The sequence below is a fragment of the Passer domesticus genome, chromosome 9 (genome assembly GCF_036417665.1).
Source record: "Passer domesticus isolate bPasDom1 chromosome 9, bPasDom1.hap1, whole genome shotgun sequence".
NCBI lineage: Eukaryota > Metazoa > Chordata > Aves > Passeriformes > Passeridae > Passer > Passer domesticus.
In genome coordinates, this window is record NC_087482.1 from 5,943,386 (window position 1) to 5,971,271 (window position 27,886).

Below are 27,886 nucleotides of genomic sequence, written 5' to 3' on the forward strand. Positions count from 1 at the left end.
ATCCCAGCCACTTGTACTGCTTTCCTGCCTAAGGTTTAAACAAAAGCAAATCTTGCTTCCTTCCCATCCTGCATATTACACCCACGCCAGCCACCTGCTGGGAAAACATCTGGAATGAGGCCCACTGCAAGGCAGGTAATTTTTAGGCTCCAGATCCCACCTGCACTGGCTCCAGCAGGCAAGGGCAAGCTTTGGTCGCTTCCCAGAAGCAGCCTGGCCATTCCCCCCTGCCTCGCCCCCTCGCCATCCTCCACAGCCCCTGCTGCCAAAGCCTTGCTAGGCAGAGCCATTTGCTGGGCTCGGTAAAAGAGTGACTTGGATTCTTCTTTGGTGCAAATACCAAAGCTGTGAGAAGTGAGAGGATCAGGTTCACAGCCGCTCTGCTTTAGCTGAGGACATTACTGGAGGCTCAGAGCCTGGTCCTTTAAAGAGAAACTGAATCTGAACTCCTGGTGTCTTTGTGGTGCATGTGGATATTTCTTTTCTAGAATCAGAGAGGTTAGAAAAGTCCTCCGAGGTGCTCAAGTCCATCTGTCACCCAAAATGAAACAAAGTTATGTTGCTGGGCAACAAAAAGGCCTCAACCCACTACTTTTATCCCAGCAAGTACAGTGAGACAAGAGCACTCCTTTAGATCCAGTGCATTGAATTCAGCAAAGCCTCCCCAGCCACTCCCAGCTGAGATGTTCAGGAATCAAAGGAGGAAGCTCCACCATGATTTCATTGGCAGTAATGGGGACACGCCTCTGGAAGTGCTGCCAGCTGAGCCAGGGGCTGGGCCTGGGGGGGACTCATGTGCCCCCATTGCTCTCTCAGGGCAAATGCCGTGTGTGCAACACCAAGGAAATGTAATGAACACTGCCTCAGGGATTTCATACAGACAAAAAGGCAAATTGGAACAAACTTTGGTTTAATGATAAACACAGATCATGTCTCAACAAAGAGAAAATGTAAAATGTTGAAGCATAGCACACACCAAACCTCTTACATTTACTGCTAAATCTAATACTACTAATACATCTTTATTAATGCTAATGTGTCTTAACTAATAAACTGGGAGATTCCTATCAGGTAAACTCATAGAAGAGCAAACAATCCTAAATCTAACAAAGCAATCTTATTTCTATCTAGTCCTCCAGACGCCTAACTCTTGCTAGTCCTGGACAACGGCTGGGCTAATGTGGCCTTTTCTTTTTGGGCAGAAGCTGTGCATCCTTGTGTGGGCGATGTCTTCTCCTGTGCTTGTTCCTCTCCTTGATGGTTTCAAACTCCCTGGAAGACAGGAAACAAACCATCCATTGTTAACTTCATGCACACCGAGATCAAGTGTGTATGAAGTGCATACATGTGTTGAGATCTCCGTTTTTGAATGAATTTCTGTCTTTTCAGTCTGTGACACATTTATTAAGTGATCAGCACCATGAGTCTGATCTTGCTGGTTTCAACTCTTTGAAATGTCTTCCTCCTTTTGCTTCATCCTAGGTTTAATTGGATCAGCAGCATCAAAGCAAGCTTTGATGCATGTGTTCCTGTTTGTATGAACTGTGTCTTGTTGGGGCATGGCAAGGTTTCACTGGGAATGCTGGGTTTGAACGAAGCTGTTTGGGTTTCAAGTGGGCTGTAAGCTTGAGCAGGGCTGCCAGGGGCGATCCTGCAAGTGGCCTCAGCTTGCCCTGTGGTGCCTTTGGAAAGGGTCAGTGTGCTTTAGGCCAAAGGGGCAGCTGGGAGCAGAAGGAGGAGGAGCTTGCGCACCGTTGGCACTGCCCGCACGGAAAGGGGCCTCCCGCCAGCTGGGGCGGCTGGCGCGGTTGGCAGCAGGGACACTCCGCGCTGCCAGCCCGCTTGCGGCTTCTCTTCCCTGTCTCCCCAGTCTCCTTCCTGGGAGGGCTTTTCCTCCTCTTCCGTTTGCCCGCAGTCTGGAAATCAAAGAATCCTTATCAGTGCTTCCTTCCTCTCAGAAAGCTGGAATTCACAGCGTCCACCCCAAAAATCTATTGGCCTAAGCAAATTCTTCCAAACCCCAAAGAGCTGAGAAAAGGGCAGTGGGCTGCGGCAGGCTGCCAACCCAGCACTTGCAGGAAAATACTCCCCTACACTAGAGCCCTAAGGGGATGGGATAAATACATGGCTATCTCTAGTTGTACATGTCTTATTTCTACCTCTATGCCTAACATCTATTTATCTCTGGTTTTCCTCCTCACATGTCTAGGGCATGGGTTTTACACCCAGTCAAATTACTGAAGACACATGATTACCCATTTTCTACTACTCAAAATAATCTCTCTCTCTCCCTTTCTCTCTCTGTCTCTCTCTGTGAAGCAAATTGTTCTTTGCTGGTAAGGAAAGTATTAAAGGTGCCATAGCACCGGCAGCTCCTTCTTGGGGTACGCTGGGGTGCTACAAAAGATCCCTGAAAATCTTCAGCATCTCCATGAAGGCAGCCCGAATGGCTGATGTTATCAAGCAGTGGGGAATGAAGGGTCTGATTGGAATCTGAGGGTGCCCGCCATGAGAAACCAATTTGTAGAGAGTCAAAGCCCATTTTGGTGGTGGTGCTGCTTTGTTGGGTCAAGGTTATGCTCCACAATTCCGTATTTCAGGGCAGCAGTGCAACAAAGCTCTCGGCAGCATCTGCTGCACCTTTCCCAGTGCGTGGGACTGTGATTGGTGTTACCAGTCACAGCTAGAAGATCTGCCTTCTGATTGCCCTCTACAATGGGACCAGGAAGGTCTGCATGTGACCTGATGTGCATTTTATGAAATGGTTCCTCTTGGGGGGAAATAAGGCATACTAACTTGCAGAGCAAGCAAAATAATTGTTCATTAGACACTTCAGCATGGAGTGTTCTGCCCTTTCAGCTATCCCAACAACACTGGCCAAATCAGTGACTAGATTAAAAGGTTGTTGGAATTTTTTAAATGCTCTGACATCAGCAGACAACTCAGCAATTTGGGGGTTCCTTCAACGACCTGAACATCCTACTCCCACTTCTGAGTGTTTGATCCTTCTAAGTGATAACCGATTTGTGTGATTTTCCAGAGCCAGCTGTAAAAACTGTGTGGGCTTTAAGAGGAACCTTACTTTTTAGAGAATTTGGGAGGAGATGGAATGTTTCTTTTAGTAGCTTGTGTTTTGGATAATGAATAGAGACTTGTCTGGGATAGCTCTCTAAAGCAAACTGAAGGTGTTCATTTGTCTGTAATAGGGATTCTAATTTTGTAGCTGAAATGCTAGATAAATGTATGTTGGGTCACACGCTGCAAGGGTTCAGAGGCGGTTCCTGCCTTTAATGATTAATTGAGCTAAAAGCTCTTGTGTGGTTGTAATAGTTTTTTTGGTTTGGCAAAAATACCTATTCTATAATTAACAATTTATCTGTAGAAGACGGGTCCCACTGAAAAAGTAGTGCCTGGAAATGTGGGGATTTACCAAGAATAGCAAACTGGGAGGTTAGAGAGCGGTCAACGTGGTGTGCTTTTCCAGATGAGATAGCAGGTGCTACCTTTCGCAGCGCGTCGTGGGCATCTGGAGTTAAGATGCGCTGGGAAGTCAGGTCATGGCTCCCCTTCAGTAGGCTGAACAAAGGGGACAGCTCTTCTCTTGTGAGTCCAAGCAGTGGTCGGATCCAGGTGATGGAGCTACACAACTGTTGTATGTCCGTCAGCATTTGAGCCTCATCTTTTATGGAGACACTTTGGGAAATAATGGCTGGTCTGCTGATTAGGAATCCAAGGTATTTCCACAGGGAGGTGTACTGGGTTTTTTAGGAGTGATATCAAAACTTCATCTTCAACTGCTCTCATAGTCTTTCTGATGACTGTGTTAAGGTAAGTCTTGTCTTGGGAGCAAATTAAATTGTCGTCCATATAATGTAGAATTATAGCTTCAGGGAAGGCTTTCCTGATTGGAGATATAATCCCAGCAACAAACATTTGACATAAAACATGGGAATTTTTCATTCCCTGTGGCAATATGACCTAATGATATCTTTGAAAGGGTTCTTGACAGTTGATGATTGGTATCGAAAATGCGAATTTGGGAGTGCAGGACAGAGAGGGATGTTGAATAAAAAGACTTTGGTATCAAGGATTGTGAGCTGCCATTCCCTGGGAAGCACAGAAGGTGAGGAGAGGCCTGGTTGCAAGGGGCCCATGTCTTCTAAAATATCATTTACTTTCCAAAAGTCTTGTAATAACCTCCATCTGTCTTTGCCAGGTTTTTTATAACAATGACATGGGTCAGGAGCTAGTTGATGGTACAATGTGTCCTTTTAATAATTGTTCTCACACTAGGGCGTGGAGTGCTTCTAATTTGTCTTTTGGAAAAACCCAATGATCCACCCACACAGGATCATACCCACAGGGAGGGATCATACCTTTTCCCACAGATGGACAACAGCCATATTGAGTGGTTTAGTTTTCATTTCTTTTTAATTCCCAAGGTTTCATTTTTCTCAACATTGTAATACAGCACCTCTATTCAAATCATTATACTCACCTTGCTTAATTAAATATTCATTAATTTTTTTCCTCCCGTAATATCAAAATGGGACAAAAGCATAGGAAGAACAACAAGCAATTACAGAAATACTGAATCTTCCCTGAGAGTCCCTTGGGAACCATGTTAAAACAATGGGAAGAACATCAGCTTACTAAAGATAAAGAGCCACAGCTCAAGATTGTGCATTGCATGTTTGAATGGCCAAAGAAGAAATTAAAACAAGGTCTGCACTGGCTGAAGCATGGGTCTACCAGGATGTGGATTTGCAAAGTACTTTACAATTACGTCCAAATTAAATTAACTGCAGACACAATTGAATTGCAATATGTGGAGGTCTGGTTTAAATATCGGAACATTGAAAAGGAAGTAGAAACAGATAAAACCAAATTCTCTCTGTAATGATCAATGATAAAGACACAACAAGGAAAACCAATCAACCAAGGTGGGACCCATTAAATTTCCTCCCCCCTACTGCACCTCCTAACGAACCAGCTGCAACTGCAGCTGAGTCATTGGAGGCTTCAACGAGTCATGTAACTGAGAGGGCTGAAGAAGTTGAAAGTAGCAGTGGGACATCAGAAGAAACGTGTAATCTACCATCATCCTCCAGGCAAATTACAAATTCAGCCATGCAGGAAGTTCCTTCCAATCAAGAAGGTCCAGCCTTCTTCACTCAAAGGAGAACCCTGGCGGTACAAAAATGTTCCTCCTGCTCCAGCAGTAAAGATAAAACAAAGGTGCCACCCCTCAGAGAGGTCCCAATGGGGAGTGCACAAGGTAGAATAGGACATGGAAATGCACCCCTCACCTCTTCAGAAGTGAGGCATTTTAAAAAGGAAATGGAGGTATCATTCAGTGACCCAGTAGGTTTGTCAGAACAATTTGACCAGTTCTTAGGCCCTAGGATTTACCCTTGGGGAGAATTAAATTCAATCATGCAAACCTTTTCTCTCCAGAGAAGAGAAAAGTTATTTAGACTGCAGGGATCAATATATTGGACAGAGAACATAATTTAGGACCAAATGGAGAGAAGAAATTACCATTAACTGATCCAGAATGGAACCCTAACTCAGATGAGGGAAGAAAAAGTATAGCAGAATACAGAACCCGAATTGTAAGGGGAATAAAAGAGGCAGTCCCCAGAGTTAATAACATGAAGAAAGCCTTTGGAAGCGAACAAGAAAAAGATGAGAGCCCAACTGACTGTATAACTCGCTTAAAGAATGACATCCAAATATATTCAGAAATAGATTTAGATAGTGAAGGAGGGAAGACAATGTTCTAGGTCCACTTTGCATTACATTCTTGGCCTGACATAAAACGGAAATTAGAGAAATTGGATGGCCAGAAATTAGTTTAGATGAGTTATTAGCTGAAGCACAGTAAGTTTATGCCAGGTGAAATGAAGAGAAAATGAAGACTAAAGCTAAGATGATGGCTGCTGTCCAAATTCCTAAACCAATTAGGCAGGATGGGGAGAATACTCAATTGAAGAAACCTATTTGCTTTTATTGTAAGAAAGAAGACCATATGCAATCCTGCTGTTTTAAGACATTGAGGGACTTAAGAGATTCTCCAAGTGGAGAATCAACCCTCAGAGAACTGAGGGGGCCTGGGGCTCTTCTTCTAGGGGCACAAAAACCATCTTCCAGAGCCCTTGATAAAATCAAGAATAGGACCCCAAGAACAATTAATGGAATTTTTAGTAGACACAGGAGCAGAGAAAACTTGTGTAAGTGAAAAACCAAATGGATGTGCCATAAGCAAAGACACTTTCAATATTTGTGCTGTTAAAGGGGAATCCTTCCCCATTCCCATCATTAAGAATGTCACTATAAAGGGTAATGGACTAACCAGAAATGGAGATTTGTTTTTCTACCTCCAGCAGGTAACAGCTTCCTTGGCCGGGATCTCCAGATACCTTTGAAAGTTCGAGTAGTTCCACAAGAAGGAAGGATGAAGGTCAAATTGTTTACTTTATCCACACAAGATGAACAGCTGATTATTCCTATAGTGTAGGCCTGAACAGGTAACTGGGATAAAATGAACATTACACCCATTGTAATTAATCTCCTTCCAGATATTAAACCAGCAAAAGTACCCCAGCACCCCCTTACAAAGACCAAAAGGTATGGGCTAAAACCCATAATAACTGAACTGTGACATTATAATATACTAGAGCCATGTACTTCCAAATACAACACCCCATTTTTGCTATTAAAAAGCCTGACAATAGCTACAGGCTACTTCAAGACCTACGTGAAGTAAATAAAAGAGTGCTGTGTGATCATTAGTACAAAACCCTTACACCTTGTTAAGTTATCACCTATGCACTCTTGGTTCTCAGTAACTGACCTGAAGGATGCATTTTGGTCATGCCCTGTAGATTCTCCTTCTAGACACCTGTTTGCCTTCACCTGGGAAGATCCAGACACTGGAAGGAAACAGCAGCTCACCTGGACCTGGCAGCTGTAAGGGTACATGGAGTCTCCCACACTCTTTGGTCAAGCCTTGTGGAGACACTGTTCATTTCCTTTTCTCCACCCTCAGGAATAAAAGTAACACAGTATGAAGATGACATACTACTCTCCAGAGAGAAAGAATCCACTGTAAAATTAGGCACCATTCAATTACTGAGCCTTCTAGGAGAGAATGGACTAAGAGTATCTAAATCCAAATTACAATTTGTTAAACCGAAGTAAAATATTTCGGACATGTAATTGGTCATGGTACCAGAAAATTGAGTACTGAAAGGATAGAAGGAATTTTAAATTTACAACCTCCCCAAACAAAGAGCGAGGTTAGACAATTATTAGGCTTAATGAGGTACTGCAGAATATGGATTGATGAATACACACAAAGTGTCACAATTTTATATGAAAAATTAACTACATCAGAACCTATTAATTGGACCCAAGAGGATAATAAAAACTTAGAAAATTTAAAGCAAAAGATGATTCTTTTGCTTTAAAGAGAACCCCAGTTCTCTTTCTTCCTTCACTAGAAGAAGATTTTCACCACTATATTAACATAGAGAAAGGAATTCCTTATGAGGTCTTGGCCCAAGAGTGGTCAGGATTCCATAAACCTGTAGCCTACTTGTCCATATTGATGGTCCCTGTGTCCCGAGGATGGCAAACATGCATCCAACCAATCACTGCAGCAGCCATCCTAGTAACAGCCAGCCAAAAACTTATATTTGAGAGAAATCTGACAGAATACATACCACACTCCACCCAAACCATTCTTAAACAATGAGGAGCTGAATGGCTAACAGACTCTCATATTATACAATATGTGAGCACCCTCATCCATTCCACAAATGTAACCCTGAAAACAATCACCCACACCAATCCCGCACAGTTCCTATGTGGAATTCCCCAAAAACAAGATCTCATGCACAACTTTTTATAAAAGTTTTTATAAATCCGCGAACAAAAATTCGAGAAGACCTCCTAGAGAGCCCATGGGATGAAGGAGAAATCCTGTTCATTGACGGATCATCAAGAGTAGTAAATGGAAAGAGGTGCTCTGGATACTCCACCAGAGATGGAAAAGAACTGTACATGATAGAAAAGGAAAACTACCACCTTCCTGGTCTGCCCAGTATGCGAATTAGACGCTTTGGAAAAAGCATTGCACAGACTAGACAGAGCTATTGGAACCATTTATAGAGACTCTAAATATGCGTATGGAGTAGTCCACACGTTCGGGAAAAGCTGGGCTGAAAGAGGGTTTCCCACATCTAAGGGCAAAGACATTTTACACAAAGAACTTATATTAAAAATTCTAGAGGCATTTAAGTTACCGAAAGAAATTGCAATGGTACGTGTTCCAGGTCATCAAAAGGGAACTCTGGAGAAACCAGAGTGTTGTGGTTTGGCCCGGAAATGTGTTTTTGGAAAGGTCTAAGTCGGGCCAATCAGTCGGGCCTTCATGGGGGCCCTGGCATTGTGCCAGGGTCAAACCATGACACAGAGGAAACATCCTAGCAGACCATGCTGCAAAGGAGGCTGCTTTTGAGGGGGAAGTAAAGGTATACAGATTTTATCCAAGAGACACACCTGAGACTACACCGGACAACACCCTTCCTATCCCTATTTTTAAAGACAATGAAAAACAGAAACTCATATCACTAGGTGGAAAGGAAGATTCTGAGGGACGGTGGCATCTTCCTGATGGCCGCCAAATGTTAAATAAAGAGCTGACTCGAGAAATTTTACAGAACCTCCACTAATCCACGCACTGGGGATCTAAAGCTTTAGCAGATCACTTTCTTTGAAATTTTGGATGTCAGGGAATTGATGAATTAGCTAACTAAATCACCAAAGGTTGGATAATTTGCCAAAAAGTCAATAGAAAATTAACGAGGAGAACGAGACCTGGAAGAATTGAAAATGCAATTAGACCCTTCCAAAGTATTCAAATTGATTTCACAGAAATGCCCCATGTCCAAAGATGGAAGTATTTCTTACTGATTGTAGATCACCTTACCAATGGGGTTGAAGCATTTCCAACGTTAATGCCACTGCTCAAACAGTAAGCAAGGTAATCCTAAAATAGACAGTCCCAAGATATGGAATTATAAATAACATTAATTCAGACCAAGGTACACATTTTACATCATTAGTGTTGCAACAGTTGGCTCAACAATTAGGAATAACTTGGAAATTACATACTCCTGGCACCCTCAAAGTTCGGGAAGGGTAGAAGGCATGAATCAGACTATTAGAACAACCTGGACCAAACTGATGTTAGAAATGAAGTGGACTTGGATAAAGGGCCTACCCCTTGCCCTTCTCAGAATCCAGAGCTAACTCAGAGCTGACTTAGATTGTTCCCCATATTAAATGTTATACAGGCTTCCCTATTTAGCCACCCCGCATCAAGTAACTGCCAAAGAGTGAGGAAATAGAAATGTGCAAAGGTATATTCAAATGATTGCCCAGAATCTAAAAGACTTAAAGCAGAGAGGTCTTGTACCCCAGAACGTTCCTTTAGACTTCTATGTACATAAGATCTGCCCCAGAGAGTAGGTACTTATTAAATGCTGGAAGGAACAATCCCTGACTCCACCAGGGGAAGGTCCTTTCCAAGTTCAATTGACCACAGAGACAGCCATCCAAGCACAGGAAAAAAGGTGCACTTCTGTCAGCCGAGTAAAAGGTCCAGTAACACCACCACAAGATAACGAGAAACCTCCATGAACTACTCTCTACAACAGTCCTCCCTGGTGTTATCCCTGAAATTATTATATCAATTGTTATTCTCTCACTGTTTTACAGTAGAGAATCTAATGGTTATTGTACTTACTATTTAACAAGTTATTACGAATTTTCAATTCCATTTCTCCACCAGTGAAGAGTATCATTTCCCTGAGAAATGACCTTTCCTCTCCAATAACTACTTTTTTTTTTTTTTTTTTTTTTTTTTTTTTTTTTTTTTTTAAATTTCCTTAGGAGAAACAACATGAATAGAACCAAGGCCAGTTCGAGGAAGGACTTTCCTGCATTTAGGTCCCTTCCTGCATCCAGGTACACTCCCATGACAACAAAGGGGTCTGAACCCAGTAGAAAAACCAGAGAGGTTGAAAGGTCTGCACCACCTATCAGAGAGTACCACGGCACTTCAATCTTCCCATTGACCCCTGAGCGAGGGAAGGGAAGGTGCGCCCTACTCCTCATACTCTCCCTCTGGATCCTGTAGATCCCCCTTGTCAGAGCCTGCATCTGCTGCCACCAATGCTAACATACAGTGTACCTGACCAAAGGAGACTCCTACCTCATAAAACACTCATTCCAGGCACATACTTATGTAAATCCCTTTTGTTATAATATGATGACACTGAATACATGCTGAGAATCAAGCAAAAAACAGTGGATTGGTAGAATATTGGAAATGCAAACCAGAAAAGGAATGGAGAATGCTCTGATCAAGAGATTTGGCTATATGTCAAATTTAATTATATAACGAAAAAGAAGGATTTGTTAAAAAGGAAAACTTATGATGTTGATTTGATTCGAGAAATTGTAATAACTGAAAGGGGGAAACAAAAGGGGGACAATCCATTAGCTACCGATAAAAACTTATTTATTGTTTTAGCAGAACAAATTAGTAAAAATCAAAATATAACCAATTGTTGGGTTTGTGGAGGCACCTTCAGATCAGAAGCCTGGCCTTGGTGAGGAGTCGGTATTGGACCCCTCAAATTACTTAAATTAAATTATTTCCCCTCCCAAGCTCCAAGAGATCAAGACAATTGGCTATTGAGGGACACAGTTCTCTGAGAAGAATGCATCTGGAGAAAGGGAAAAAGATATATTGAGGAAGTTGGAGAAACTACCTGTAAAAGATATTTACTAACTGAGGATGACAAGATGTGATGGATACTGAGCGAACCAGATACCTTTTGGTCAAAGAAGAAAATCAGAAACAAGAACTGCGTATTACATCCCAATGAACAACTTTATCAGTGCTGGGACCCTAAAAGTCAGCCTTTATTCAGTATTACCCCAAGTTTCTAAGTATTGGACCTCCACTTTTATCATGCCTTCACATTTTTGGGAGGTCCCCCACAGTTTATAATGGAATTGTGGGCAAAGAGCATATTCTAAACTCCCTTCTCACTGGTGTGCCAATTGTACCTTAGGAGCAATACAACCTAGTCCCTTTCTACTATCAGAAGCAGCTGGAAACCAGCTAGGAGTTCCCCTAGATGATAAATTAAAGAGACAAAAAAGATGTGAAATAGGGGGAACGCAACAATGGGGCGAGGAAGAGTGGGCCACCAGAGAGAATTTTAGAAACTTACGGACCTGCCACTTGGGCTCAGGATGGGAGCTGGGGCTATCAAACTCCCATTTACATGCTAAATCACATTATTGGACTATAAGCCCTGATTCACGTCATATCTAATCAGGCCAAGAGTGCAATTGATCTTTTCAACACCCATCAGAAGCAAATGAAAACAGCTGTATATCAAAACTCTTTAGCCTTAGATTATTTATTAGCCAAAGAGGGTGGAATATGCAGCAATTTCAACACATCAGACTATTGTCTGCATATTGATGACCATGGTGAAACTATTACTAAAATTACCCAAAACATCAGAAAGCTTACACATGTTCCAGTCCGTTTTTCCCTCACTACATCTGAATAGTGGAAAAATATGTTCTCTGGGGAGTGGTGGAAGAAAGCCTTAATTATTTTTGGAGTTTCCTTAGTTAGCTTTCTCTTTCTCCCCTGCTTAATCCCATGTTTCATTCATCTAATTACCTCAGCAGTACAAAGCATTCCCGCTATTCAAAATCTTCAAACAAGCCAACATTCTACCCCACCTGTCAAGAGAATCATGAATCTCAACCCAATCAAAAGAGATAGGAAAAAGAGTAAAAAGGCCCAGCAAGTTTAGGTTAATTCTAAACAATTAAACACTATCAATGAAAAACTATCCAACTTTGTGTAAATGCAAAAGCCAATTATTAACATAAGGGAAAAAGGGAGACATTGCAATTTATAAAACCCCTTTAATGGCTTCTGCATTACTGACTGGTTTATATTTGTAACCGTTAATTAGCTTTTGCATTTATAACTGTTTAAAGTTACTAGTTTGATCAAATAAAAGTGTTCAAGTTAATGAAGTAAATCTTTTAAAATCATTATAAAGTTATACTAGTTATTCAGTACATTCCAATTGAATGTTTAACAGTCCTGTTAATATAGATAGCAAAATAACAATCATATTATTTTTATAATCCTTTCTTCTTAACCTAATTACATTATTTGTAAATTTAATGATCTCTTTTAAGTAGCATTATACTTTCAAATGTCCCAGTGCAGTTTCCTCTCACCAACAACATGCAGCATTTTACAGACAATTCCTAACCCACTCCAGGTTGAACTGGTTACTTGATGCCATAGCAACTGTGCAAACTAATGAGAGAGCTTCCCATCGAAAACCTCAGAGATATGATCCCACCCCAGTGACAGCACACTCTGGGAAAGAAGATCTTACCCCATCATCTACTAGCACCAATCACCAGAGACTATGGGGGCAGAACTGCAAGTACAGACTGAGGGGACCGAGAATATCAAAGGGGCAGCCTGACCTGAAGAGCTGTCTTTGCTGTCTTTTACTGTTCCTGGGACTGTGACTTAGCTACAGCAGGGGACCCCACAGTACAGATTTCAGTCAATATCTCTTTTTAGAGACCTTTTTCCAGATTTGAGGGCAGACTAAGTGCATTCACTGCAATGCTCTTGGGTTCTTGCCTTGGGGCCAGACGCCAGTTTGGCTAGAGGTTTCCTCAGTCCTTGGGCCTGGGACTTTATCCTTTTTTCTTTCTTTCCCTTCTTCTTTTTCCTTACCTCCCCTTTTGTTTTTCCCCTTTAAATAAACACCCTATTTTTGTTCAAATTGCCAAAGCTGTATCTTTTTACCACATTCAGCAAATTTTCAGACTTTTTGCCAGCTCCTCGGAGCAAAGCATGAAATTACTCCACCAAGGCAAGTATGTGTAGTACTCCCTTGTGTTGGCATCAGTTCCTGTGGCAGAACTTGCCTTCCCACTGGACACTCACCTGGGCCTGAGCCTGTGGAGAAGCCCGGCTCCCTCCCCCTCTGCCCACAGCAACACAGACACTCCCAACCTTTCCCAAGAGCTGCAACACAACCACAGGCACAGCAGCATCCCCAGCAGTGACACCACTGCTCTGCTCCATTCTGCCCTGCTCTGCTCCTCTAGTCACAGCTGCAAGCCTGTATCTCCACAAGAGGCTGTGGCCTGGAGGCGAGGAAGGAAAAAGACCTTTGCTCACAAAAAAACCGTGCCACAAACCCATGGGTCTTCCCACATAGCAGAAACATCTGACCATTCAGAAGCAAATTTAGAGCTTATTCACAGGGTGAGAACAAAAGGAAGCTTCCAACACAAAGGGTTTATTTATTTATTATAGTATTTATTCTGACTATCACTCATAACAAACTACAAACTACGAGCTATAAACTACAAACTACAAACTTCAAACAACAAACAACAACAAAGGCCTCTTCCAGGGCTAGAATCTCCTGTCGGCCATGAACTGCTGCGTGGCCATGATCAGAGGCGTCAGGGAGGAGACTGGCTTGGCTGATGTTACAAACGGATGCTGCCCAAAGAGAAAAAGAAGCAATGAACTTCTACTTTCCCCACAGGCTGAAGCAGGCTTTCTCTGGCTACCAGAAAGATACAGAAAGGAGGGCATTCTGTGCACCTCTCTCTCCACATCTAGGACCTGCAGCCGCTTTGCCTTTTACCTGCAGAAGTTCCTGGGCAGACCAGCGCCTGTCCTCGTCCCTCTCCAGGCAGCAGTGCAGAAAGTCTCGCAGCCACGCCGACTGCTGCCTGGGCTTCTGCAGCTTCGGGGGGGCCCCGGTGCTTATCAGCTGTTGAACCTAGAGAAGAAGGAAATGCCACACTCTACCTGTCTCCTTTGCATCCCAAACTGCTCACACAGAGCCCATTGGACAAGCTCCACTCTGCAGTGGCACTTTACTCCCTGCCACAGGGTGGCAGATACTTTTCCTACCCCTATTAAAACAACCCAAAGCCAGAGGCAGCCATAGCCAGTCCAGTATGCAAAGGCTCTTGCCTTGACCCCTGATTTCACTGGATAATGGAATCAGCAGCAACTCCCTCAGCTAAAGCACACTTTGCTTCTCTGAGCACTGACACAGCCTCTACAAGTGACATGGAAGACTGACTTTCATCTAACTCTTCTATTTCCAAGGATTATTCCATAAAATGCAGCTCAGCACTGCTCACTGCTCCCTTAGGCAAAGCTTCTGCCAAGCAAAAGGCATCCTGATTTATAGGTCCTGTTCATGCACAAAAATGGCAAGGGGATGATCTGGCCAAGAAGCACGAGAAACTGTGCAGCCTGGAACCTATCATTTTCAGGTGTTGGCAAGCTTCCCAGGCAGAAGAATGGGAGCAGATTTTGTTAGGGTGACAGCAGTGTCTGCGAGCAGCTGCAGCGTACCGTGCGGGAGGTTTTCATCAGGTACGGAGGTGCTCCTTCCACCATCTCGATCCCCACGATGCCAAAGGACCAGATGTCCACTTTGGGGCCGTAGGGCTTCCTGGTGAAAATTTCTGGCGCCATCCAGTAAGTAGTCCCAGCAGCTGATCTCCGTTTGTTCTGCTCGGTGGTGAGCTGAGCAGCAAGGCCAAGATCAGCTGAGGAGGAAAAACCACTCTGATCAAGCCAGCGTGACTTAGGAAAGCAAACAAAAGAAATCCCCACTGTACCAATGTCCAAGAAGGCAGTGTGGAACCCAGCTGTAAAGGGGCCATGCTGCCATTCCTCGGGACTGCAGCCATGGAAATACGGAATTGGCCACTTAGCAAAAGCCCCCAGTTTCAGGCAGTGGATTTTAGTCCCCTGAAGCTATTAGACTGTAACTGCCTTGCTTGGGAAGGGACGCACACAACCCAAAGCCACCCCTGACCCCTTTTTCCCAGCAACACCTCCCTGCACCTTGTGGCTGTGCTCTGTGCTTGCAGCAGGACAGCCTGCACTGCCACAGGCCCCTCTGCAGGGAACTGGCAGCCACCCAAAGGCAGCCCCACACCGCAGCCCGCCACGGCTGAGCCTGGCCAGCAACACCCACCCAACTTGACTGATCCATCCAAGCCCAGGAGAATGTTGTGGCTTTTGATATCTCGGTGGATCACTTGCTTGGAGTGAAGGAAATCCAGGCCATGCAGGCACTGAGAGAGGAAAAAGAAACACGAGCCTAAGTGGACTTCATCCCACAGGCAGCAAAGTGGCACATCTGCAACACTGACTTCCTGGGAGATGGTGAGCCATGGCAGGACAGGCTGCTGGCAAGGGCAGGATACTGCTGCTCCACCACGAGAACAGCAGTGCCTTTCTAAGTGAGTGTGTGTTTGCTTCTGAAAGAGAAAGGGCAATTGTTCCTCTGGCCAGTGCCCTGCAAACACAGACTGAAGGAGCCCTGCTGCAGTGGCTGTGCTCTCTGCAGCCAGACAGCAGTGGATGCTTTTGCAAACACCACTTTGGATGCAAGGTTCTCCTTTGAGGCTGAGCTCTGGGAGAGTCCTGTCAGTATCTCTTTGTCTTTGCCCCTTGCTTCACTTTGCACCACCAGTGCCTTTGCCCTTACAGGGAAGGAATGCAGCACACACAGGCTCCAGGCAAGTGTTTAGAGAGGCAAAGACAAACACACTAGAAGAAGGGCAGGGACACTGGCAGGCACTTCTGATGCTCTTGCTACTGCCAAGGACATAAGAGAAAGGCTTGGAAGATGAAATCTCTCCTCTCCTTATCACCCATTTGGAAGGACCATCCCAACCAAGCCATGGGAAGCACAAGTGCCATCCCTTACCTCCCGAGAGACAGCTGCTATCTCTCCTTCTGCCATGTGAGTCTCCCTGATGACATCGTGTAAAGAACCTCCGTCCATGTATTCCATCACCAGCCAGAGTTCCTCATCCACCAGGTAGCTGAAAGGAGGAAACAACAGCCTGGAGATGAATGCACGCACTTACACAACCTGATGGATTCTTGTTTCTGTGTCTCTCTCAGAGGAACACAGGAGGAAGTGAGTAGTCATTCACTATGGTCTAGTTCACAGGGCTTGAAATCTGTGCAGTTTAAAAGACAGCTCAGTATCCACACCAATGCAACAGGCCAAGGGAAATACAATAGACAGTGCTTTGTTAGCACTTCAGACCCATGGAAAAAATCAAACCCCAAACCCAACAAAACAATGTGGAGAGAGGACAGGAACTTGGACGTTGTTGGCTCAGTAAGACAGGGCCAAGTCCTGTCTTTGAAAGCGCCCTTCACACTAGGTATGCCAGGAAAGATGAATGCAGCCCGAATGCAATCTCCTCCCAAGACGCTGTAGATCAGCCCAGGAACAGGAATCAACAGTTCCATCCTCTTTTGCCAGTGCCTAAAGGAGTGTTTGAACCTCTGGCTTGCAGGATGTGAATGACCTTTCATGGCAGGACAGCAGAACCACTCACCTGTCTACATAGTTCACAAGGTTGGTATTCTTACTGCCACGCATGACCTGGATTTCATTCAGGCACAGCTCGCTGCTGCTCTCTTGCAGGAGACTAATTTTCTTTATGGCCACCTAAAACAACATGGAAAGCCATGAACCAAAGAAGTCTGTGGCACAGGAGCACAAGGGGAACATGCAGACAGTGATTATGGGATGACAGTAGCCCCATCTGGGCTGGGCCAAACTGCCTTGTGACTGGACATCAGACCCCATGCTTGGGCACCTCCCAGGACAGAGAGACAAATACCCGTTGCCTTGTAAACCTGAGAGAAACATGGTCTAAGCTCTCCACCTCAAAGCTCTAACAACACTCACTGTGCCCACTGTCTTCCCCCAGGGCCTTCCTTTATCATTCCCATTGTCATTGACACACCTCTTGCAAGCAGGAAGCCATTTTGTGCCAGTAAAAATGCAGCAAAACTGCTGGGAAACCTTGGACACTTCTAGGGGGCTTGATCATTACTCCAGCAACCACTGGCATTCTCCATTGCACAACTACAAAGCAAACTCTTACAGACATGACTGATAAAATGCTGTTTGTCCTAAAATCATCCTGAGGGTTATTCCCCCTAAGAAATACAACCCTACACATTTCACGGAAAAAATGCTGTGATGATGAAAACATCATTAAGGACACCTCCAAAAAAGACAATCCTAGCACTTCCTCACTTCAGGAATTTGCATTTTATTCCACTAAAATACTTTACTTCACACCACTAATATTAGCAATTACTGCCTGATTGTAAAAAGAAATAACCCATGCCTCGATCCTCTAGGGATGTACACCAGGCTCTGAGCAGGACTCGGGCCCTTGAGACAATCCTTGCAGACCTTTCTCTCTCTAAGCACACATTCCAAAGGCAGCACTGCAGGTGACTACAAGACTACCATTCCCATGTATTGGCTAACAGCCAGAAATGAGAATTCAGGAACGCTGCAGCCCCAAAGAGCAGTGCCATGCTCTGAGACACCACCTGGGCACTTAGACCCAGCCCTGTGTCCTCCTCTGAACGATACCGCTTGGCCTCCTTGCATCCCCTGGGGCAGTTGAGAAGGATAAAACCTGTCCCCACTGTATTTGGCAGGCAGACACTGCTCCGCACTCCATTTGCTCTTGCAGGAAAGCTCCACTGGCGACCCAAAGCTCAGCCACAGTTCACAGCAGAGGGGAGTGCACTCGAGAGCTGCAGAAGCTGTGGCGCTGCTTGAGGCTTACCTCTTCTCCTGTGGCAGTCTCCACTGCCATGCACACAGTGCCGAAACCCCTAGAAACAAAACAGCAGCAGAGAAAGAAGAAGTCCTTTAGTCCCTGCAAGTGCAAAACACTGCAGTCCAACAGGAAAAATGTCACGGAGCAAAGAGTAAATGGAACATGACAGATTCTTCTCTGGGTCTTTTCTCCCTTTTCTCTTTCTCTAGCTGTGCATGTGTTGGATTTTTCCAGGAATTTGCCGGTTGGGTGTTCTTACACCTCTCCTTGGAGTCTCTCTGCCAAACTCAAGCACCACCACTCAGGCTTTCTGAGAAGCCTCAAGCCATGTAACAGCCATTGGAGGAAAGCCTCTAGACATAGATCCCTTCTCCAGCTTGCAAGGAAAACAGTGTCCAGCCACAGCCAGAGCAGGCAAAGGCTTCCATTGCTGTACACACAAATGGAGAAGTCCTCAAAACACAGGATCCTTAGGCAGCTGTGTTCTGGGTCCAGAGTCATTGGCAGCTGCTTCTCTTTCATGCACCAGACACTGGAAGGACTCCACTTTTCTGGCGACTTCTTGTACATTTGGCTTCTGTTCTAGGGTGACGTTATGATGCTTGTTTCCCCAGTCACCTGTTCTGTTTATGCTGGATGTTATATTCTGTCCCTCCAAGACTGGGTCAGACAGCAGGGGCCGGGAGAAGAGGGAGCACAGAGTTTTGTTATCAGCTGCACTCTCCCTCGCAGTCTGCTGGAACACAGAACTCCAGTGTTGTTGTCTGGACACAGATGGGGCCAAACACCACACTCCTTTTGCTTTTTAGTTAGTTTAGCTAGCTAAGGCAGTCTGAGTTTTCCCTTTACTGTTTTTCTTTCCCTTTTCTTGGAACCATTTGAACCTGCTCCAGACTGGGACCCGGCAAAACACTGAGAGTTCACACTTTGTAGCCCACCAGGGCCTACTCTGCAGCCTTTACCAGCACTGGAGGGACAGATAACAGAGTGATAACACCCAGGAGAGACTTTCTGAACTTGACATCTCTTCAGAGCAGCAAATGAGTTCTGTCATGCAGTATTGTTCATTTTGTGTGCTGGGGATTGCTTGGCCTGTTAAATAAACAATTCCTTTCCACTTCTCTCCAAGGAAATTCCCAAACCAGCTGGGGGCAGTGGCCATGTGGGTTTGCTTTTGGGAGGGGCCCTTTCTGGAGGTTTCCTCCAAAATTCGCCCTAAACCAGAACACCTTGTACAGAGAAAATGTTGCAAATCAATCCCATCTACAGTCAGCAGAGCTGGCTTTCAAAGGGAACAGCTTGGTGGATTCTTTGCAGCAAAGGCCTAAAGCCCACAGGATCCACGAGGGGTCTGCCATCAGGCAGATGATGCCTTTTCCTCTAGAGTGCATTGGCACTGGGCATGCCCCTGAATCTTTGCCTTCTGCAACCTCAGCCACAAAAGAGAGCAGCTCCTTTCATTTCTGCTTTTGGCTTCCTAGACTAGGTGGTGGTCATCCTGACCACTGAATTTTATTTTCAGCAAAATATTGGAAAGAAATGTTACTGAGAGCTGTTCCCTGACAGCTGTCAGCTGCTAACTTGACCTTTGAGGCAATGAAGTTTCTCCTCCTTTCATTCCCATGTACTCTGTATTCTTTTATGACATGCCAAAATTATTTCTCCTACAAAAAGTGGCAAACAGGTGCGAACACACTTGAGGGACAGGAGAGCTGCCAGGTGCTGCTCTTTGCCACAGACAAGACATTGCCAGCATCCAGGTATCTCTGCTGTGCCTTCACAACACAGCTATAAATGCTGGCCAGCATTGAGAGATCACCTGGCATCATCTTAACGCAGTGTCTGAACAGCTTTGGAGCTTGCCTGATGTCACTCCGGGGAGATGTGACACCAGCAAAACACACTGCCCCTCTCTTTGAAGAAGGAACTGTGGCTGCACTCACCCTTTGCCAATAGTTTCCAGTTCTGTGTATTTAGCCTCAGGATCTCCCTCGCTCACCAGCATCTCTGTAAAAATGCCAAGGAAAGATGCTCACTTCAAAAGAAATCCCACCCTGCAGCAGATCACAAAGGCAGCCCCACTCTCCGGGACACTGGGCCCTCTCAGCTCAGTCAGTCGAGAAACAACAACACCACCGCACCAGCACCACCTCAAAAACAACAGCAGCAAGACAAACAGCCCTGCAGCACAGATGGCCTGCACAAAACTAAAAGTCTGAAGTAAAATCTAAGCACATGGAGAAACAGTCAGAGGAGACAGGGATCAGAAAACCCTAACCAAGAGAAGTGATTGTTGTCTATAAACATTAAGGGCAGCAGGAAAAACAAAACCTTCCTGTTCTTGGCAATGAACACTCTGCGACATTCAACATAAGCTTTCATCCTTGCAAACATCAAAGACATCTTGGGTTCTGGAATCAATTTTTGTCATCAGTTGCCCTCTCCAGAACAGGAAGAATATTGCAAAGTGCTTCCAGCAGAGCCCAGATCTCCAGCTTTAAGCAGGACTTTGCCTAAACAATGCCCTTCAGCCTTTCAGGAGCAGCAGGTCATGTTATAAGCTACTGTGATGGCCTTAGGAATGAGGTCCCTCAGCCTTTAGGACAGGCTGAGTGCTGAAGATGACCTTGGCCGTGCCCACAGCAGCTGGGCCCCGCAGGAGCTCCTTGAGGCCTACTCATTCGTGAGGTCACGGCCTCCTGCTCAGCCAGAAACAATCTCTGCTTGGCCTTTTGCCCACAGGGAAGCTCAGGCAAAGCCAAACCAGGCCTAGCTGCTCTCAGAGGCAGGAGCAACACCCCGCTGATCCCTCGCCACCTCAGAGCACAACAACAGGTCCTGTGTGGAGGAGGCCTCAGGACCTGGCACTCAGCTGAGCAGGAGCAGGAGGTGGGACAGCTCATGCCGGCACACGCACACACAAGGCACTGCTCCGGCACACAAGGATCACAAAGGACCTACTCAGCATGGCCAGGCACTTGTCCTCTGTCCTCTCTCGCTGCTGCTCTCTGCTGCCAGACAAGCTGGTCGTGCTCCAGGTGCACGAGCTGCTCGTGCTTGAGCTTCCAGCCTGGGCACTGGAGCCTTCTCCCGAGCCTTCAGCTGCAGCTCGTGCAGGTGCCAGGACAGAAGAGGTGGAGCTCTGGAACAAGAAATGAATTTGGGTCACAAATGTGCCTGGCAGAGATGCCCCTCCCATCCCATTTCAAATGCAAGCCCCTAGGAAGATGCTGCTGGCCACACCCAGGGCTCTTCACCTCTCAGCTTGTGCAGCCCGCTTCAACAGCTCAAGGCACAAAATCCAAAGGCTGCTTTTACATGACGGACAAAATGACACCAAAGACGCTGCTACCCAAAGCAGGCACTTACTGGTGTTGTTTGCTCTGGCCGTGGGCTGACAGCAGGGCCAGGTTCTTTGGCACCTTCCTCCTCTTCAGCCTCTTCCTCGGGTACAGAGGCAGCCAGAGCAGGTGCTGACGCTGCCCTTGTGCTCTGTGGACAGACAGCAGCATGAGGGACAGGAAGAACCTGTCATTCACCACCTTACCTATATTCAGCTACCGGCCCCGCTGCAGCTCAGCTCTTCCTTTAGCTACTGACTTTAGCTGCGCTGTGGGGAGGGCCAGGTCCCTGCTGGGGACAGTGCCTCCTCATATCCTGCAAGCTTGTGAACTGCATCTTTGCACTGCTCTCCTCACAGGGGACAGGGAGCCTGCACAGCCACTGGCCACCAAGGGCCTCACTTGTACCCCAAGAGCATCCGAAGACATCCTAATGCTACCTCTTGTCTCTTGCTAAGACAAATTCACAGTCCCTTTCAGAACAGCAGGAAGTTGATGCCTAAACAGTCCAAGTTCCACTCCCCTCTTCCAAGCCCCACTGACTGAGGGAAGGGCTGGAAAGGTTTTGGCCCCCAGCATCTTCAGCCAGGCACAGGAGGTGCTGTCTGATCAGAAACTTGCAGCTATGCTTTGCTCCAGCCACAGTACGACCCAGAGCTGCCACTTACTGATGCTGGATGCTCAGACCCTGCAGTGGCAGCAGGTGCAGTTTGGGGAGCATCTTCCTCTTCTTTGGCCTCTTCTGCAGGAAGACACGCAGCCAAAGGATCCTCCGAGGTTGGTGTTGGGCTCTGCAGACAGACAGCAGTGTGAGGGACAAGTGACCTTCTTTATATTTTAGACCCAGATGCACTAAGGAGAAATCATCTGCAGAGAAATGGAATTCTAAGTTGTTCCAGCTCAAGTAAAATGGGACAATTAGAGGGGACTGCACTTTCTTGTGCAGGAGAAATTCTGTCATGGCTTAAAGCAGCAAGCAACCCCACTTCCAGCTGCTTAAAAGCTCTGAAAAGAAACTGGAAAAAACAGCCTGGGCTCCTCTTGCTGCTGCTGCTCTTGCTGCAAATGGTCTGGACTGTAGTTTCATTCATCCAACCAGGCTGGCACTGGACTGCAACAGGCCCAGCTCACAGCTTGCTCCACAATTGTGAAATGCTACCAAGGCCAGAGGCTCCTTTCCCACTCACCCAAAGACTGGATTCTCTCCAGGCACGGGTGATGTGACCTGCAACACACAAGGGAAAAACAACCAGATGCTGTAAGAAAACTGCCTGTGCTGGGCAAGCCCACAAAAAGTCAACCCAAAGACAGAGCATTCTGCTTTCACTACACCACTCCAGCTGCAACCCCTGTGTCACATAGCAAGCAAGGCAACAGCACAAAATATTGCCTGGTGTCTACCTTCTGTCCTCTGTGGCCACTCAACCCATAGAAACTTGAGACTCAGGACGGGCCAGTGGTTCTGTAACAATCACTGCTTCTGCCCCACCCCACCCAGCAGGAGCTACAGCTCCTCCCTTTCCTGTGCTTCAGTTTTCTCAAGAGATTGCATGCAGCAATTGCCATGAGCTCACTGGAAACCTTTCCCCAGAAAAGCTTCACCCAAGTGCCCCTTAGCCAGGGTGGCAATTCTATCGTGACACAGCACGGGAACAGCTCCAGGGTTCGGGAGCATACAAGAACTCCTCTGAAATGTCTATCTCAGAGGCCTTTTCCAAGCTGATTCTGTGACTTCATCACAGAACAAATGGCTCTTTTAGCGTGCAGGAAGTGTCAAGTTGCACAGGCACATGCTGGGATGAGGGAATTCAGACAAAAAGACTTGAACTGAGGGACATTCCCTCAGTCCTGGAGAGCAGTGTACAGCTTTTACAAGGACTCCTGACAAGCTCTCCCACTCTTCCTATCTTAGAAGTTGTCTTCCTTGAGCCAGCAAACTGAGGAGACTCTAAACTCCATAGCCACAGGCTGTGCCATGTGAGGAGTGGAATCCCTGCAGGCCACATTACAAATGCTGCCCACTCCCCACTGGCTAGAGACAGCCCCCTCTTAGCTGGAGCTGTTGACAGTGGCTTTACCCAACCAAAGGCCTCTTTGTGGCATTTTGGTTTCCATATGCTGCAACATCTACTTACGTGCCAGGTGGGTGAGAAAGTACCCAGAATAAGCCACGGAAAAAGCCACGCAAACTGCAGCACACACTCCCTCCATGGCTCGAGCAGCGCTGCTCAAGTCTGTACCAGACAACACCTGTGGGGAAAAACAAAAATACTGTGAGTCCTGCTGGCAGAGACCTCGTCGATCAGCAGGTTCCGCCTGCAGTGAGCGTGCCACAGAGCTGCTCTGCACACTGAGCCCTTCCGGGCCTCGGCACAGCAACTTTGCCTTGACAACACCGGGATGCGGCCGGTGATGCCATCACAATAGCAGCACCCTAGGCTGGATTGTGAATTCATGCATAGAACCAGACCTGCTCTACACCTAATGCCAAAAAAATCCTGCAAAGTTCTCCTCTGCTACAAAGCAACACACAAAGCCCTCCTAGCCCATCACCTGTTGCTCAAGGCATGTAAGAGTAGAAACACACTGAGCCCCTAGAGCCCACATTGAGAAGCTGAGCACTGAGAAGGGACCAGGATGTGAGGAACCACATTAGTGGTCTTTGGCCACTATTTCTGCTGAGCAAAAACCAGAAGGCTTGTTCCTTTGTTCTAGAAATCAGAAAACAAGGAGAAGAAGCACTGCTTTAATTACATTTAGAGGTTTCTCCTAGGTATAGAGACATGGTCATGGATCTTTCTGTATATATATGTATGTATATTATATTATTTAATACTATATATTCAAAACATTTTACATCATAGCCATGGGTGTGATTTCAGCAGGGAAATGCCATGACAGCAAGTGCAAGGAGGATCGTTCTGTCTGACTCACTCTAGCAGGGAGGCGTTGGGACCAAAGCACCACCACCATTCACCACCATTTTTTCCCCCATTTTTCTCCTTCCACAATATTGCTCAGGAGGTGGGGCTGAGATGGGGGGCACGGAAGTGACAGCTCTGACACGCAGCTGAAACCATCAGGGCCAGTGTGGCATGTGGGACTGTTTTTCCACTGCAGCAGAACAAGGCAAGCCAGAGTGGTGACACTGATCCCAAGTGAGTCCAGCCAAGCCAAGTGGAGCCCAGCAGGGTGGTAGGAAGAAGCAGCGAAGCAGCAGATCCCATTCCCACACACATGCCCAGCGTGGCAGACCGATGGCAGTGGCAGTGCCAAACAGAGCTCTGCAGGGACAGAGAGACACCCATCACCATCGCCACTGCCACCATCCCTGCTGCAGAGAGGGAGCAGGAAACTGCCACTGCAGGTGCACAGCTGCTCCAGGCAGCACCAGCAGCCCCCATCTACCATCAGAACCATTCTGTAAGCCCTCGCCATTGTGTCTTTGTTCCAGGGGCCCCATGTGACACTTCACCTTTGTTGCTTAAGCCATTACCCTTTTTGCACAATTTTCTCCTTATTGTTGTGCACTGCTTTTTATTTCCTCACTACATTGTAACTCTAATAGTTTTAACCTCTCATTTATTGTTTTCTCCATTGTCCCTTTCCATTGTCATGGAGAAGGAGAGAGAAGAGGCTTTAGAAGGACTACCTCAAGAAGAGGACATAGAATGGAGGGAAGGCCTTAGAAAGAATAAACAACCCTCATGCTGCCGCTTTTGCAAGGAATAAATGTCCAAGTTTCTTAATATCCAGCCACAAATCTGTGGTGTCTTGACAGCCAAGAAGCACAGGAACCTGGACACCTTGTTGTGAGAGACTAGAGGAGATTGCTGGCTCAACACTTTTCAGGGGCTTGTATGTGGGGAAAGGGGCAGATCAAGCCTTGCTCTGGTGAGGCGATGCCCCACTCTGCACACCCCACACCCCCAGGCCTGTATCCCAGCCCAGCAGCGGCCACTGATCCCTGGCACACCAGAGGCAATGCTCCTCACCTGTGTCTGGAGCCCCTAACCCAGCTCCTAAATGGCCAGCTGAGTGGGAGCCCCATGTGGGGGAGGGCCCCAGGAGAGCCAAAGGCTATTTACCTTGGGATATGTGGCCACCACATGTCTTGATCCTACCTCTTCTTGGAATTTCTATCAGCTGAACACCACTGGAACCAGGAGTGATAGCTATGTTGGTTCTTTTCTGTCATTCTCTCTTTCTCTTTTCTTCTCCTTTTTCCCTCCTCTCAGATTTTTTAATAACTTAAAATGTAACAGGTTTAGTCATCTAAATGTAAATTAACTTGCAGAGATTATGAGTTGAATGGGCTAAATTAATGCTTCATGGAATGTTTTATGTTGATTGAATCCTGCTCTAAATTATTTTTGCCTTTCAAGTTCTCTGATTTTCAAACGTTGCCAGTGAAGGGTTTTTATGTTGTTCCGAACTCTTGAGAACATCTCGTCAGTATTTCTCCTGCTTTTCTAACTTAGAGTACATGAACAAGTTTAAATCCTTTTAAAGTATCTCATAGAGCAACATTTTTGGAGGCTTGCATTTTAATTGGCACAGCAAGCAGGGTACTCTTGAGGTGACTTGGGCCTTTTACACAGCATTAACTGTTCATGACATATTAAAGGAGAAATAAATTTTCAGTCAAAGCTGCTCTTTTCTGGCAGAAATGTAATAGAATCCCATGGAGAAACTGATCTGAACTGCTCTCCAGTGACGCACTTGCTAAAAGCTTATATAGAAAGCTTGTCCAGCCCTAAAGAGAGATGGGGACGGAGAGAAACTAGCACCATCCACAGTTACTTGTGGAGAAATAATGAAATTTGGTAGAAGAAAATTAAAAACTCCCAGTAAAGGACCATGCCTGGTATCCATATGCATGGAGGTTTGGCTCAGAGCTGTATGGTGCCCATCAGCTGGAAAAGGAGCTGCATTAGCTGCAAATTGCTGTGCCTGAAACAATAGCCAGAGCAGGAATTGAATGCCAGGATGAAGCCAGCCCCCAAACCATGAGAAACCAGTGAAACATGCTCCTCCAAAGCCTAAGAGCTTTAGAGTTGCAATTTAACACTGCTGGGGAAGGCCTGGAAGCAGTGTTTTCCATAGTCCAGGAACAGCCAGGCCTCTCTGACTGCAAGGTCAGCCCCACAGCCCTTGGGAGGGCTTTAGTGCCTCAAAGTCCAACCCCGCCCCTCACCCTAACCTCCACCAGCCCCTACAAAATACAGAGGCAGGTTGCCCCGAAAATGATGTCACCTTCCTCTGCTCCCTGGAGGAGAGGTTCGGCTCTGCAAAGCCAATCTTCTTCCCTCCTCATCCCAAGCCCTTCCTGCTGATAAAGAAGGAATTCACTTATCAGGATGCAGTGTCTGCAGTGATACCTCATTCTGCAACAGAAGTGGTTGAACTACACGGGGAAATAAGCAATGATCGCAAAGAAAGGGAAATGGAGAATGCTTTGCGAATTTGGATTTGGGGGAATGAAATAGAACTTTTGGAGAAGGAAGCACATGGTGAAAAGCACTGGTCTTTTGCCCGGGGAACAACCTGTGATGTGACAAGTTTGGACCCCTTGCAGGGGAGAGAACCCCAAGCAATGCATGAGAAACAGCTGATGCCCGTTGACCTTCTTCTGTGTTATTGTAAGTTATGTCAACATTTAGGGATCAAACTCAGAAAACAAGATCTTGGCACCACCTCCAAAAAGTTATGGGTGTTGGGAGAAGATGGTGGATTGAAATATCTGCTCTCTGGAGGCTCTCTGGAAAGAAAATGGGGATTAAATGGGGACTCAGTTTCCCTGGATTCTTAATGAAGCTTTGCAAACTGCTCCTGCCCTGCTTCCTTCTGGCAGCCCTGGCTATTGAGCCTTCTCTGCCACCAAAGGCTGGAAGCCAAAATGCTGCTGCTAGAGCATAACCCTTAGGAGAAAATGCTTTTATCATCATGCAAGTTTGTTGTTTTGGTCTCACTAATAAGCCTGAATGTTCAAGAATATCCTCACTAGTCAGGAGACTGGGTGTACATCCAGACCTGGAAAGGAGAGCCACTTAACCAGAAGTGAAAAGGACTTTTGATCCCATGGCTGTGAGATTTACAGCTGGACACTCCTAAATTATGTGGTTAAAGTTAGCTCTGGACACATGGAATTCTATTGGACAGTCCAGTAAATGTAACTCTGCTGCAGATAAAGCTGCAATGGAACATTTCTAAAGTGAAAAACATTAAATGTGTTCTCTTTCTGCCCATTTCCAGAGCAGTGTCCCTGGTATGGCAGCAAGGCTGTTTGTTCCTGAATTAGTCAACCATCCTAGCAGGACCATGTACCTAATGACTACAATAGCAAGTATGGCTTTGAGTGCCAGAGGGGTAAGAGACCAAGAAAGAAAAGAGAGCCATGTCTGTAGGAGTGTGCACCCTAATGGCAGAGTGGCAAAACTAGCCTTTGTCCCCCAGAAAAGGAAAGAAGGCCAGAAGTTTCTCTCAAGGATTAGGTGAAAAGCCACCTCATGGGACCTCAGGGACTTCACCAAATACTTGAGGACATCTAATTGGATAGAAGCCAAAAAGTGCCGCTTGATCCATCAGGGAGGAAAAAGAAGAGAAGAAAAGAGCTAAGTGCTTTTGTGAAGTGTTTTTACCAGGAGCAGGCCTCTGCACCTGGCTCGAGTTTTTCTCTTTGTTATTATGCCTTTTATTAAACCTTTTTGTTTCTAACACTGCAGCAGAAGTCATCCTGCTAATTTTATGCCCCCAAA

General features: G+C 46.0%; 1 protein-coding gene and 1 long non-coding RNA gene across 4 annotated transcripts; one reads left to right on the forward strand and one right to left on the reverse strand.

Annotated features, from left to right (window-relative positions):
* The first annotated feature begins 1,895 nt into the window (after positions 1-1,895).
* Positions 1,896-12,772, forward strand: LOC135307571 (uncharacterized). Of its 2 annotated transcripts, XR_010368300.1 has the most exons (4): positions 1,896-6,530; positions 6,888-6,978; positions 9,961-10,035; positions 12,396-12,772. It is a non-coding gene; the product is annotated as an uncharacterized LOC135307571 (long non-coding RNA). The 2 variants fall into 2 exon arrangements; XR_010368299.1 differs by lacking the exon at positions 6,888-6,978 and having other exon boundaries at positions 1,897-6,530.
* A 677-nt stretch (positions 12,773-13,449) lies between these two features.
* On the reverse strand, positions 13,450-23,465 carry LOC135307077 (serine/threonine-protein kinase PAK 3-like). 2 transcript variants are annotated; one of them, XM_064431747.1, is made up of 13 exons: positions 23,264-23,465; positions 22,316-22,353; positions 21,797-21,919; positions 21,157-21,279; positions 20,749-20,929; positions 19,731-19,794; positions 17,794-17,842; positions 16,537-16,649; positions 15,891-16,008; positions 15,153-15,252; positions 14,522-14,718; positions 13,797-13,934; positions 13,450-13,648 (listed from the first exon to the last, which is right to left on the reverse strand). In XM_064431747.1, the coding sequence occupies exons 1-13, from the start codon at positions 23,337-23,339 to the stop codon at positions 13,559-13,561; spliced, it is 1,410 nt and encodes a 469-aa protein (XP_064287817.1). In that variant the 5' UTR covers positions 23,340-23,465; the 3' UTR covers positions 13,450-13,558. The 2 variants fall into 2 exon arrangements, with proteins under 2 accessions (XP_064287817.1, XP_064287816.1); XM_064431746.1 differs by lacking the exon at positions 23,264-23,465 and having other exon boundaries at positions 22,316-22,474.
* Between the last annotated feature and the right edge of the window lie 4,421 nt (positions 23,466-27,886).